The sequence below is a fragment of the Myxocyprinus asiaticus genome, chromosome 37 (genome assembly GCF_019703515.2).
Source record: "Myxocyprinus asiaticus isolate MX2 ecotype Aquarium Trade chromosome 37, UBuf_Myxa_2, whole genome shotgun sequence".
In the NCBI taxonomy this organism is placed as follows: Eukaryota; Metazoa; Chordata; class Actinopteri; order Cypriniformes; family Catostomidae; genus Myxocyprinus; species Myxocyprinus asiaticus.
Genome location: NC_059380.1, coordinates 15237426 through 15252993, shown reverse-complemented (window position 1 = coordinate 15252993; position 15568 = coordinate 15237426). Strand labels below are relative to the sequence as shown.

The window sequence follows — 15568 nt, the reverse complement described above, 5'->3', positions numbered from 1 at the left end:
TTTCTCAAATATCAGAGGTGTTTGGGGCTCCCAAGCACGACCCCTAGTGTCACTACATCGACACAATGTCTCGTTCCCTCCATCAGGGAACGGAGGTTACAACAGTAACCAAGATGTTTTTTTTATTTGTGAAACTCTAAACCTCTGCTGGGTTCATGACAGCTTACTGGGCCTTCTCCTGTCTCTGTCACAAAGAGTGATGAATTAGAGCAAGTGTGTGTGTGTGTGTGTGTGTGTGTGTGTGTGTGTGTGTGTGTGTGTGTGTGTGTGTGTGTGTGTGTGTTTGTTTGTATTGAAGTTTGTGGAATGGAAAAGTTTTTTTTTATTTTTTTTTATTAAAGTTTTCTGAATCCTCCAAAGAGTTGAACTGTACACATATTCTCCAAAGATACCCAATGCTCCAAATCTACCCAAAGCTCCAAATCCAAACACTGTTGCATTTCTCTGTACTTTAGGTTAATCATATTTCATCATTGTGTAACATAATGTAACATGTTTTTTCATAATATCAGATTGTATTAAGTGATTTGTTAAAAAACAAAGTCTCTTAATGCCTCCTGTGTCTGTACTGGCTAGTGATTTATTTTTATTTTTTTATCTGAAACACTTACAAATACCTGGTGGAAATAACACTGGAAAATCAGAATGATTGAGTCAGATTCTGTGAAGTTAGCTTCACTAGCATCACCAAACAGAATTGCAAAAAAACAAACAAAAAATTTGACAGTGATACAGAATGCAGGTTTCTCGAGATGTGTTTATAAAAGTTGAAGTTCTTTTAAATTGACACAGTGTCTAAACAGATATGACACTGCTATGTGAGATGCTGAAATAACAGTGAGCAGTGTGCAACTCCAAGGAAAATTTAATTGTGTTTCCTTGGTCAAATGGGATATGAAAAGGAGGCATTTTAAAAGTTGGCCCTTGCTCCTCCGTGCCATCGGCTCCACCCTGGCCCTTCGAGTCTTCGGCTACTCTCCGGGCACCAAGTTCCATGGCTCCACCCCTCGAGCCTCTCACGGCTCCACCTTCCATGGCTCCGCCCCTTGAGCCTCTCATGGCTCCACCCCCCATGGACTCTGCCCTGGTCCCATGCTCCTCGCCCTTTCTCACCATGTCCCACGCCTCAAGACCCCCCCCCCCACCCCAGCTCCCTACAGAACTTTGAATTTATGTCATGTTTTACGTGTTTTGTTTATGTGTTGGGGCGTCGGGAGCCACCCCTTAGTGGGGGGGATATGTCATGTGTATTTTGTTGATTCATGTCTTTTATTTTGAAATGTTTAGTTCCTGTTTCCCTTGTCATGAGATTCCTGTTATCCCTCCATGTCCATTGTTTTCATTGGTTTATTGTTTAATTAGCTTGTTATGCGTTCTGTTTGTTCATTGGTTTATGTTCTCCCATATCTTGTATTTAAGCCTCATGTTTTCCATTGTGTCTTTGTCAAGTATTGAATGTGAATGTATGTGGATGTGTTTTGTTCTAGCCAAGTCAAGTCAAGCCATGTTATGTTTATGTCAAGTCAAGTTTTAAGTCTAGTCATAGTCAAGTTCATGTTTATATTTTATGTTTCACATTTGTAGTTAGGGTTACTGGTTATCATGTTTGTAAATAAACTGCACTTGTGTTCTTCATCTTCACGTCATCGCCATTGCCAGCCAGCAACATTACAGTAGGGATCTGTAAGATATCAAACAATACATTAAGAAAACTTTAAATTATATTTTCCATTAAAAAAAATGCCTATCAAATTTGTGTCCTCACTTTGCCTCAACTCTGTCAGATTTTTTTTAAATCCTGAATAAATCAGAAAATGTCCTGATCAGCTTTAACTCCGAGTACCCCTTTCCCACTTCCTGCTCATGGTGGATTCAACAGTGGGACACGTGGTCTGGTATGTTTGATATTTTTCATATTTTAAACAAACAATGTATAAGTCTCTGCGGTCACAGCTTCAACATGTCAACTCCATCATTCTCATTATTATAATTTTTGTTAAAATTGTGGGATCAATTTTGGCATTTTAGTTTAGTTTATAGAGGCATCTTCAACTGAGGGGAAAAAAATAAAAAATGGCTCCAATGTACAACACATGGTTAAGATGGAAAAATATTACATTTTGTCAACTCTGACAGAATTTTTAGAATAGTATGAAAACAGAAAAAAAAAAAAAAAATGCTGAATGTATTTTATTACTTAACTCCTTTACTGAACAATATTATTAGATAATGAAAGACTTTACACTTCTGAATCAGAATCAGCATTATTGCCAAGTATGCTTACACATACAAGGCATTTGTCTTGGTGACATGAGCTTCCAGTGTACAACAATACAAAAACAGCAGCAAGACATAGATAATAATAAAAAATAATTATACACATACGTACATACACTCAAAGACACACACATACATACATACATACATACATACACATACATAGTGCAAATCTAATACAAATCTGTTATCTGTTATGTACAGGTTTTTTTTTTATTTTTTTTTTTTTTTATTTATTTTTTTTTAAAGGAATGAAATGGCAGAAGAGGTTGGATGTGTTGGATAAATATAAAAAGACTAAACTGTGTATTGCACATAGTTATTGCTCAATGGGGCAATTTAACTGTTCATGAGATGGATAGCCTGAGGGAAAAAACTGTTCCTGTGCCTGACGGTTCAGGTGCTCAGAGCTCTGAAGCGTCGGCCAGAAGGCAACAGTTCAAAAAGGTAATGGGCAGGGTGAGTGGGGTCCAGAGTGATTTTTCCAGCCTTTTTTCTCAATCTGGAAGTGTATAGTTCTTGAAGGGGGGGCAGGGGGCAACCAATAATCCTCTCAGCAGTCCGAACTGTCCTCTGTAGTCTTCTGATGTCTGATTTTGTAGCTGAACCAAACCAGACAGTTATTGAAGTGCAGAGGACAGACTCAATGACTGCTGAGTAGAACTGTATCAGCAGCGCCTGTGGCAGGTTGAACTTCCTCAGCTGGCGAAGGAAGTACAACCTCTGTTGGGCCTTTTTCACAATGGAGTCAATGTGGGTCTCCCACTTCAGGTCCTGTGAGATAGTAGTGCCCAGGAACCTGATTGACTCCACTGCTGCCACAGTGCTGTTTAGAATGGTGAGGGGGGTCAGTGTTGGGGTGTTCCTCCTAAAGTCCACATTCATCTCCACCGTTTTGAGCATGTTCAGCTCAAGGTTGTTTTGACTGCACCAGACAGCCAGCTGTTCAACCTCCCTTCTGTATGCAGACTCATTGTCATCTCGGATGAGGCCAATGACAGTGGTGTCTTCTGCAAACTTCAGGAGCTTGACAGAGGGGTCCTTGGCGATGCAGTCATTGGTGTAGAGGGAGAAGAGTAGTGGGGAGAGCACACATCCCTGGGGGGGCACCAGTGCTGATTGTACAGGTGCTTGAAGTGAGTTTCCCCTGTCTCACAAGCTGCTGCCTGTCCGTCAGAAAGCTGGTAATCCACTGACAGATAGATATGGGAACAGAGAGTTGGTGTAACTTATTCTGGAGTATAGCTGGGATGATGGTGTTGAAAGCTGAACTGAAGTCCACAAAAAGGATCCTTGCCTGTCCCTAGTCTGTCCAGATGTTGCAGGATATGATGCAATCCCATGTTGACTACATCATCCACAGACCTGTTTGCTCGATAAGCAAATTGAAGGGGATCTAGAAAGGGTCCAGTGATGTTCTTCAGGTGGGCCAACACCATTATCTCAAATGATTTCATGACCACAGACGTCAGGGCGACAGGTCTGTAGTCATTAAGTCCTGTGATTTTTGGTTTCTTTGGGACAGGAATAATGATTGAGCGTTTGAAGCAGCATGGGTTCACACTGCTCCAGTGATCTATTGAAGATCTGTGTGAAGATGGGGGCCAGCTGGTTGGCACAGGATTGAAGACACGCTGGTGAGACGCCATCTGGCCTGATGCTTTCCTCGTCTTTTGTTTCCGAAAGACCCGGCTCACATCATCTTCACAGATCTTAAGTGCAGGTTGAGTAGCAGGAGGGTGTAGGAGGGGGCTTGCAGGAGGTGTTGGTGTTTGTGTGAAGTGAAGGTCAGAGTGGGTGTGGGGTGTGAGATTGGGCCTTTCAAATCTGCAGTAGAACACATTCAGGTCGTCAGCCAGTTGTTGGTCCACCATAGGGTTGGGGGTAGGAGTCCTGTAATTTGTGAGTTGTTTCATGCCACTCCACACTGATGCAGGGTCGTTAGCTGAAAACTTGTTTTTCAGCTTCTCAGAGTATCTTCTTTTAGCCATTCTGATTTACTTGTTCAGTGTGTTCCTGGCCTGATTGTACAAGACTTTATCCCCACCCCTGTAAGCATCCTCTTTGGCCTGACGAAGCTGCCTGAGCTCTGCTGTAAACCACGGTTTGTCGTTGTTGAACTTTAAATAAGTCCTAGTAGGAATGCACATACAGTATCCTCACAGAAACTGATATATGATGTAACAGTATCTGTGAGCTCATCCAGGTCTGTGGCTGCAGCCTCAAAAACACTCCAATCCATGCAATCAAAGCAGGCTTGTAGTTCCCGCTCCACTTCATCGGTCCATATCTTTACAGTCCTTACTACTGGCTTGGTTGATTTTAATTTCTGCCTGTAGGTTGGAAGAAGATGAACCAGACAGTGATCAGAGAGTCCCAAAGCTGCTCTAGGGACAGAGCGATATGCATTCTTTATTGTTGTGTAACAATGATCCAGTATGTTCCTGTCTTTGGTGGGGCATGTAATGTGCTGTTTGTATTTTGGCAGTTCACGTGTGAGATTTGCTTTGTTAAAATTCCCAAGAATAATAATAACTGAGTCCGGGTATTATTGTTCTGTGTCTGTGATTTGATCAGTCAGCTGTTGCAGCACTGTGTTCACACACATGTTTGGCACGATATACACACTCACCAGAATAAACGAGGAAAACTCCCGCGGCGAGTTCATCCTACACTTGTTGGATGAATCAAATTAAAATAGCATGCTTTTTGGTGTGTCTGACGGAGTTGACACAAATGACAGTAAGATGCATGTTATGAAGTGAATAAATGTCAATAAAAAATAAAAAAAAAATACAAAAATAAAAAAAAAATTACGTTTTTATAAAACCTGTTCCCCTACATCGTTCGTTAGCTGAGACCTATGTCTACAAATATATCCATTTCAAATTAATTTAGTACTAAAAAATCTCAGATTTTTAACATGTTTTGTCCCTTATCTCAAGAATCTGTGATGTTTTCTTGTGCAGCACTTGAAATATTGAAAACAAAAAACAAACAGTGCTATTTTGGAATGCGTTGTAGGATTTTGTATAAAAGCACTTCATTTTATAAAAATAATGCAATAATGCATTTCATTTGATTAAATGTTTAATTAATTCATTTTGTTATACACCATTTTGATAAAACTTTAATTTAACTGTCAACTATGGAATTTAGAAAACAATAACCTTCCACTAACCACAATACACATCATGACCTCTAAATACTTCACCTGCTGGGCACATAAAATGTCCTGGAAAATTGTGCCTTGAAAAGAGTGTGATCAGAGGAATGTACATTCTATCAAGTCTTTCTGCTCTCCTGATCTGGAATTTCTCATGCTTCTGTGTCGACCATTCTGGCTACCGAGGGAATTCACAGCGGTCATTATCACTGCTGTGTACATCCCCCCACAGGCCGACACAGACTGGGCACTCAAGGAACTGTATGGGATTATAAGCAAACAGGAAACCGCGCACCCTGAGGCCGCGTTCATTGTGACCGGGGACTTTAATAAAGCCAGTTTCAAATCAGTCGCACCAAAATACCACCAGCACATTAGTTTCAACACATGAGGGGACCAGGTTTTGGACCATTGCTACTCTCCCTTCCGGGATGGCTACAAATCCCTGCCCCGCCCACCATTTGGCAAATCGAACCACTCTTCCATTCTGCTTCTGCCCGCTTACAGAACGATCCAGTGTTGGTCAGACCAATCAGATTCTACTCTACAAGACTGTTTTGATCACACGGACTGGGAGATGTTCCGGTCCGCCTCTGATGATGACATCGAGCTTTACGCTGATAGCGTAATGTGTTTCATCAGAAAGTGCGTAGAGGACGTCGTTCCGACCAGAACAACACGGATCTATCCAAACCAGAAGCCATGGATTAATAGCGATGTTCGCGCGGCACTTAATGTGCGGACCTCCGATTTTAATTCCGGGAATGCGGAGGAGCTTAAACAAGCCAGTTATGCCCTCCGAAAAACTATCAGAACAGCAAAACGCCAGTACAGGAACAAGATTGAAGGACAGCTTAACACCACCAACTCTAGAAGCATGTGGCAGGGAATTAACATCATCATGGACTTTAAAGGGAATAAAAACTCCGCCATGAACACCGCTGCCTCACTCCAGGATGAGCTAAATACTTTTTATGCTTGTTTTGAGGGAAATAACACCACCCTCGCGGAGAGAGCTCTCGCGGCCGAAGCTACAGAGGTTAGTTCACTCTCCGTCTCTGTAGCGGATGTAACCCGATCCTTCCAACGGGTGAATATCCGCAAAGCCACGGGTCCAGACGGCAGTTTGCTCACCGCAACAACCGCTCCACTGATGATGCCATTGCATCTACAATACACACTGCTCTCTCCCACCTGGAAAAAAGAACACTTATATGAGAATGTTGTTTGTAGACTACAGCTCAGCATTCAACACCATAGTGCCCTCCAAGCTAGATGAGAAACTCCGGGCTCTGGGCTTAAACAGCTCGCTGTGCAGCTGGATCCTGGACTTCCTGTCAAGCAGACGCCAGGTGGTTAGAATAGGCAGCAATATCTCCTCATCACTGACCCTCAACACTGGAGCCCCACAGGGCTGTGTTCTCAGCCCACTCTTGTATTCCTCGTACACACATGACTGTGTGGCAACACATCATTAAGTTTGCTGATGACATGACGGTGGTAGGTCTGCAGAGAGGAGGTGCACACTCTGACACACTGGTGTCAGGAGCACAACCTCTCCCTCAACATCAGTAAGACAAAGGAGCTTATGGTGGACTTCAGAAGAAAAGACAGAGAACACAGTCCCATCACCATCAATGGAGCACCAGTGGAGAGAGTCAGCAGCTTCAAGTTCCTGGGTGTCCACATCACTGAGGAACTCACATGGTCCATCCACACTGAAGTCGTTGTGAAGAAGGCTCATCAGCGCCTCTTCTTCCCGAGACGGCTGAGGAAGTTTGGAATGAACCGCAACATCCTCACACGGTTCTACACCTGCACTGCAGAGAGCATCCTGACTGGCTGCATCTCCACCTGGTACGGCAATAGCACCGCCCATAACCGCAAAGCACTGCAAAGGGTGGTGCGAACTGCCAGACACATCATCGGAGGTGAGCTTCCCTCCCTCCAGCACATATATACCAGGCGGTGTGTGAAAAAAGCTCGGAGGATCATCAGAGACTCCAGCCACCCAAGCCATGGGCTGTTCTCACTGCTACCATCAGGCAGGCGGTATCGCAGCATCAGGACCCGCACCAGCTGACTCCGTGATAGCTTCTTCCCCCAAGCAATCAGACTTTTGAACTCTTGATCTCCCACGATCAAATTTATCAGCACTGCACTTTATTACTCTTATATCATGTTTTATGTCATAAATTATATTTTTATTATATTATATTCTCTCTTAACAACTTACTATCAACCGACAGCCTGAATGTCAATACAGTACAATACAACCTACTGTACATTCTATATATACAATATATACTTTTTTTTTATTGAATAATGTGTATCTATATTGTGTGTATTGTATATTGTACAGTTTATGTTATTATTTGTATATTGTGTTGTGTGTAATTATGTGTATATTAGACTTTAAATTGTGTTGTGTTAATTTGATGTTATTGTAAATTGGTATATGTTTCATCACTGTCATGACTGCTGTTGATCGGAAGTGCACCCAAGAATTTCACACACCATTGCACTTGTGTATATGGCAGTGTGACAATAAAAGTGATTTGATTTGATTTGAGTGGGAACCCTGAATATGCTATTGAAATGTTGAAACTACTGTCATTTCACAGAATTAATAGTTATCAGAATTGTACTGCATAAATAGTGTTTCACATTTGTGCTGCCAACAAAATTTCGATTTTAAAGAATGTGTCTGCTGTGTGAAACAATCTTGAACTTAGCGACATGGCAAACTGGACTGTTAAAATGCACACCCACCTGTCACAGCCCTGACATTTCCTTTGAGTGGTTGTACAGTTCTTAACAGCCCTACCTAAAGACCTGACAGAGGCTTGCTTGAGTAAGCAAGTTGAGAGGCAGAGCAAAAATGTGTCGGAGTTTTTAAATATGTTCTTTTGAATTCAAGCCATAAAACTGAGGATTAGATCTACCCACAATATACTGTAGTGATGCAATGATGTTGTTAGATTTCAAGTTATACTCATTTTAATTCACAGTCGAAGCACGTTTTTCAAAACTTGGTAGAGCTTTTGAGTCTTTGAGTCATTTGTTAGCTTTTGTTTCTGGCAGATGGAGGTACGCTAGCAGTTTGTCTTTATTTAGCCCACAGAGTTAAATACTAGTCTGTTTAATTTTGAGGGCCAGTGCTTTGCTTGAGTTTTGAAGGTTGCACTTAAGCTGTCAAAACAATTGCCACTAACAACAAGTGAAGTGAAGTGCAGTGCCGAGGGGCGTGTCTGAGACAATTAGGTCCATGAGGATGAAGTGAAATTGGATAAAAGGCTGCTTTGAGTGACAGGCAGGTGTGGTTAATAGCGACTACAATCAATTAAGCTCAATTTAGCCAACCGTTTTGTGCCAAAATGCTTAAAAATCTTCAATATTGTGAATTATGATTTTCAATGTTTCTGGAATAATTGGGTAAAAATTAATGTTGAGGTTAAAAAGGGAAAGGCACCCTGGATCAACGTCCTTTATTGTTCCTAGAACAACATTCCTGCCAAACAAACTTGTATAAATAATGTTAAAGGAATATTTCTTCCCAAAATGAAGGTTCAGTGATAAAAATACTCACCTTCATGGCGTTCCAAATCCGTATGACTTTCTTTGTTATGCGGACCACAAAAGGAGATGTTTTAATGAATACCTTTGTTCGTCTTTTCAATACATTGGCAGTGGATTGTGCCTTCATTTAAAGCTTAAAAAAGGAAAGTATCAAATGTGTCTTATTCCAAGTCTTCTAAAGACATACGATAAATTAGGGAGAAATAGCCTGAAATTGAAGTAATTTTTCAGTGAAAATCATGACATTCGTTGTGCATTCATGAGTGCTATGAGACAAGCTGGTTCACAGAGGCATGCATGTTCATGTGAGAAATTATGTTGATTGTTGCTAAACAAACATTCTCTCATGGACATCAAGAGCACTTGTCACAAACACCTTGTGACATTCTGCATATATTCATTTTAGTGACCTATTGCCAGAAATATTTTACATATGTTTTGCCACATGAAGTTCTGGAGAAAAATATACATAATTTGAAGATGAGCAAGTCTGACTTTTTTATTTTTTTATTATTTTTTTATTTTGGGATTTTTCCCCTTTTATTCTCCCAATTTGGAATGGCCAATTCCCAATGTGCTTTTAAGTCTTCGTGGTCACGTAGTGATTTGCCTCAGTCCGGGTGGCGGAGGACTGAGGAGTGTCTGAGATCGTCAACCCGCGCATCTTATCACGTGGCTTGTTGAGCGCGTTGCCACGGAGACATAGCGCATGTGGAGGCTTCATGCCACCCACCGTGGCATCCACGCTCAACTCACCACGCGCCCCACCGAGAACGAACCATATTATAGCGATCACGAGGAGGTTACCCCATGTGACTCTACCCTCCCTAGCAACCGGGCCAATTTGGTTGCTTAGGAGACCTGGCTGGAGTCACTCAGCACGCCCTGGGATTCGAACTAGCGAACTCCAGGGGTGGTAGCCAGCGTCTTTACCACTGAGCTACCCAGGCCCCCAAGTCTGACTTTTTAAAAAGAAATGTTTTCTTTGTACATGGCATCAAATTGCTCACATCTCTTACATTACAGAGGGCCATAACATCATCCTTACTGTCCATGTATAAGGTTTTTTTGTTTTGTTTTGTTTTTTTGCATTTGATGCTTGGCTGTAATTACAGGGTCCTAAATTAACACTCGCCAAGACCCAAATATAATGAATTAATTTAAATATATACAATGTATTTGTATATACAGTGAATTTAAATAGTGTTTGTTAGTGTAATTCAGTATATTAAATTCATTCTTATATGTCCTGTTCTTTTCAGATGACCCGTTGAGCAGACCAGACCTACTAACCACTGCTGCGTCTTTTAGGGACAGCTCAGCCTTCTTTCAATCCGAGCTCATGCGTCCTGCTAATGACCCTAAAGAGAGAGATCCTGCCCATGTACGCATGCTCAACGATGTTCTCCGAGACCTAGAAAAAAGCTTTCTTATCTCAAACCCACCACCTGGCTTTTACAGGTAATGTTTAACTATTTCACACCTGTGGCTGAATTTTCGTACATGAAAGTCTATGAAAACTCACAAACATGGAACTCGACAAGTGTTGTTGCTAATGTTTTATAAATACATACCTTTTTTGTATCATGAAGTAATTCATGAAAAGCATGGTATATTCATGCACAGTCTTTAAAATACAAAGAAAGTAAAAAGTGTTGAGAAACATTTGGAGAAAACTTTGATGTAGTCAGAAACAATGAGATATCAATTATAGAGTGCCTGGGATGTATGAATATAAAGCTTCTTGTGAGAACAGATAAAAAGAAAAAATAAATATTAAGGAAACTGTCATAATTTTTTTTTTTTTATATATTTTAATGAACTCGAAAAAGCAGCAAATGTTGCACAAAGAATTGTTCCTTCATAATGATGCTATACTTTCCCCCACAGATTAATCAAATACTTAAAGCTACACTATGTAAGATTTTTTTGTTAGAAATTAACAAAATGTCATTAATGAGCAGGTACATCAACAATCCGTCTTCCAAACCATGTATTTGCCTCACTACAATTCACTATGGTAAGCCTATAAAGATTATTTATATTTTAGAGCTGTCGAGATGGATTTGGCGGGAAATTGCATACTCCCGTCATTCATCCATGCGTGTTTACGTCAAGTCCATAAAGAAAGAAAAGAAGGTCCAGCTATATACAGTGTATACAGTATGTGTGGTGATAGGTGTGATAGTAGTTTGAAGCTGACAGCTTGTAGCCACAACACATGAGCAACATTGACCATGGATCATTCAAAAAGGCAACCCTCTGGGAAATCAGCCGTTTTCAAAATAAAGAAACCTCGAACTGAGAAGGGTCTGCAAGCAAAAAGGGAAAGCGACAGAGCCCGTAATAATAAAACACGAAACAACAACGGCTTGGCTTTTTCAGAGTTGGTGACATCTCTGAGATCTGAAAGGATTTAAAATCAACCCAGAGATGGCTTTTTCTTGCTCGACAGGTAAGATATTTTATTGGACTGAGAGTTAGCCTGGTAGCTCTCTTAGCACGGTAGTTCACTAGATAGCATTAGCCACTCTAATGGGGCATTTTATTATGGATTGTGGTACAGCAGTGCTTTATTTCATTTTCGAGGAAAAATATAAAAAAAAATAAAAGTACTTTATGTTGGTAACAACACCAATCTCTAAACCACTTACTACCTTGTTCTATTTGCCTGCTAGCTAAGTTATACAGGTGCATCTCAATAAATTAGAATGTCGTGGAAAAGTTCATTTATTTCAGTAATTCAACTCAAATTGTGAAACTCGTGTATTAAATAAATTCAATGCACACAGACTGAAGTAGTTTAAGTCTTTGGTTCTTTTAATTGTGATGATTTTGACTCACATTTAACAAAAACCCACCAATTCACTATCTCAAAAAATTAGAATACATCATAAGACCAATAAAAAAAAAACATTTTTAGTGAATTGTTGGCCTTCTGGAAAGTATGTTCATTTACTGTATATGTACTCAATACTTGGTAGGGGCTCCTTTTGCTTTAATTACTGTTAAATTACTGTTAGGTGATCAGTTTGTGGCACTGCCGAGGTGGTATGGAAGCCCAGGTTTCTTTGACAGTGGCCTTCAGCTCATCTGCATTTTTTGGTCTCTTGTTTCTCATTTTCCTCTTGACAATACCCCATAGATTCTCTATGGGGTTCAGGTCTGGTGAGTTTGCTGGCCAGTCAAGCACACCAACACCATGGTCATTTAACCAACTTTTGTTGCTTTTGGCAGTGTGGGCAGCTGCCAAATCCTGCTGGAAAATGAAATCAGCATCTTTAAAAAGCTGGTCAGCAGAAGGAAGCATGAAGTGCTCCAAAATTTCTTGGTAAACGGGTGCAGTGACTTTGGTTTTCAAAAAACACAATGGACCAACACCAGCAGATGACATTGCACCCCAAATCATCACAGACTGTGGAAACTTAACACTGGACTTCAAGCAACTTGGGCTATGAACTTCTCCACCCTTCCTCCAGACTCTAGGACCTTGGTTTCCAAATGAAATACAAAACTTGCTCTCATCTGAAAAGAGGACTTTGGACCACTGGGCAACAGTCCAGTTCTTCTTCTCCTTAGCCCAGGTAAGACGCCTCTGACATTGTCTGTGGTTCAGGAGTGGCTTAACAAGAGGAATACGACAACTGTAGCCAAATTCCTTGACACGTGTGTGTGTGGTGGCTCTTGATGCCTTGACCCCAGCCTCAGTCCATTCCTTGTGAAGTTCACCCAAATTCTTGAATCGATTTTGCTTGACAATCCTCATAAGGCTGTGGTTGGTTGTGCATCTTTTTCTTCCATACTTTTTCCTTTCACTCAACTTTCTGTTAACATTCTTGGATACAGCACTCTGTGAACAGCCAGCTTCTTTGGCAATGAATGTTTGTGGCTTACCCTCCTTGTGAAGGGTGTCAATGATTGTCTTCTGGACAACTGTCAGATCAGCAGTCTTCCCCATGATTGTGTAGCCTAGTGAACCAAACTGAGAGACCATTTTGAAGGCTCAGGAAACCTTTGCAGGTGTTTTGAGTTGATTAGCTGATTGGCATGTCACCATATTCTAATTTTTTGAGATAGTGAATTGGTGGGTTTTTGTTAAATGTGAGCCAAAATCATCACAATTAAAAGAACCAAAGACTTAAACTACTTCAGTCTGTGTGCATTGAATTTATTTAATACACGAGCTTCACAATTTGAGTTGAATTACTGAAATAAATGAACTTTTCCACGACATTCTAATTTATTGAGATGCACCTGTAATAGTTTCCACCATTTAACTTTATCTGAAATGACTAGCAATCGTTGTCTATTGTCAGTGTTGCCTAACTTTTGTAACGTTATTTATTTTGAAACAATTGATTTCAATAAGTCAAAACAACAGCGGAAGTTATGCTACTTACCTGCTCATATGTCTCATAAGACATATTTTTTGGATATCCATATTTTTCTTCCTTTATTTTTTTTTAATTATTATTATTTTTTGGGGGGGAGGTGGCGAGTTTTGTTGTTAGTGACATTCACTCTGATAAGTTGATCACATGTAACCATGGATATACCGGTACTCCACACAGAACCGAAGCTCAACTCACGTAATTACCAAAACAATGTCCCTCCGCAAGTAACTTGCAGTTCTATGCATCAACCACTAGAGGGCCAAAAGTTACATAGTGTACCTTTCAAAAAACAAGTCAGCTGTTTGTTACATTACAATCTCTGAGTGACATATAGACATTTTCTAACATATTTCTCTCAAACGTGTTTCTGTGCTTACATGAATTCTCTTTATAGATTTTTATTTTTTCATTTTTTTATTTATTTATTTTTTTTTTTAAGAATACAGTACACAATAGCTCGGTCTGCCTTCACGTTCAAAAGCCACATACAAATGCGTACTGTAAGTGTCTCACTTTGAAAGCAGACCAGGGTAGGTGGTTGCAGTCAGGGGAGGAAGCAAAAAAGAGAAGTTAAGTTGGACAATTATAGAGAAACAGTAATCTGCGGTATGCTAAAAGAGATATTGAGTTTGATTCTTTGTTGCTGATAAAGTGGATGAAATTGAACTACTACTACTTTTACATGAAGATGGGTACAATGAACAAGTAATGCTCATATTAGGGATGTTCAGACATTTTTATAATCCATTGTTGTTGAATATTAATGATTAATTAATCGATTGATCATTAATGTTAATGCCACAAAACACACGTGGAGGACTCCAAATAATATTTGCATATAGCCTACTGTTTAAATATAATTTAAATGAATAAACATAAGAAATGCAAGTATTGGCAATTTTCTCTTATAATATTCTTAGTTTAGTGTGTTTTAATATATTTAGGCTATGTTTAGTACGAATTTGTGAATGGTTTAATTACTGTTAATGAATTATTATTAATAATAACTTCATATAATTCATACAACTTCATAAAATGTATAAGTTCATAAAAACTATAACATATTTCAGACCTTTGTACTTTACTTTGTACATTATCATTATCTGAAATTAAGTCATAGCATAACAAGCTGTATAAACACAGCAGCCTACATAACATACAGCTTCTCTGGTTATGGTGAGATGTCAGCTGAATGTGCCTGATGTAATTGTAGGTTGAGATGAAACAAGGAGAACGGCGAATCAACAGTTCTAGTTGTCATGTTGTACTTTCACACACTATCATGGTGTATGCAGAAAACATTATGTTCATTTATAGAGAAACGCTGTAACACTGATTACATTTAGCCCACTTCATCTTTACATGAGAGTAAGTGAAGGATGGCTGTGTCTCGTTTGGAAGGATGCGTCCGCCGGAGGTCGCATTTGTCGGCCGCATACGTCATCGAGGCTGTCTCGTTTCAGAAAAGCGAGTAGGACACTTCAAATGCAGCCTTCGAATGTGACCTCCTTTCATGGGAATTCGGAGGATGCATGAGGTGTATCCTTCATGGGCACTCACAACCCACAATTCTTTGCTTCAACGGAAATGTCTAAAAAAAAAAGATGCCAATTTCGATCAATAAGTTTAATCATAAAATTATTAACGACAATTTAGCAATTACTGATGAATCATTAACATCCCTAGTTCCAATTATTAAATTCCCCAAAGAATGTTTTTTTTTTTTTTGCATCCATTTTTAGTTTAATAAAGACATTTGATCACATAGCATTTAAAGAGTTTGCACTGTCAGAGTAGAGAGTGTAGAATAGGGCCACCAAAAAACATTTTAACATATACTGTTTACATCTTGTGTTCAATGTTCAATTTTCATACTAAGAAATTTGTATTTTTCCACAATGTACACTATACTTACAAAGAGAGAGGAAGGAGATGATAAAAAATAAAAATAAAATAAAATGAAAAATAAAACAAAGAAACCTCCTTTTGAAAAATAAAAATTCAGGATGAAGCAGTCCTCTTGATGAAACAAAATTCGACGGAGATGTCAAATACCATTTCTCGCAGCAGTACTAAACAATCTACCCAAGTATACCTCAGTATACCATGGGGAAGTGATGCAATCACTTATTCCCAATGTGAAAATGTGTGC

At 39.8% G+C, this 15568-nt stretch overlaps 1 protein-coding gene across 1 annotated transcript in view; it reads left to right on the top strand.

The window, feature by feature from the left end:
• Positions 1-15568, top strand: part of LOC127428061 (inactive N-acetylated-alpha-linked acidic dipeptidase-like protein 2) — a 475761-nt gene that overhangs the window by 439951 nt on the left and 20242 nt on the right. The window contains exon 13 of the mRNA XM_051676110.1: positions 10285-10483. Within this exon, the coding sequence (XP_051532070.1) occupies positions 10285-10483 (199 nt within the window). The remainder of the gene's footprint in view (positions 1-10284; positions 10484-15568) is intronic.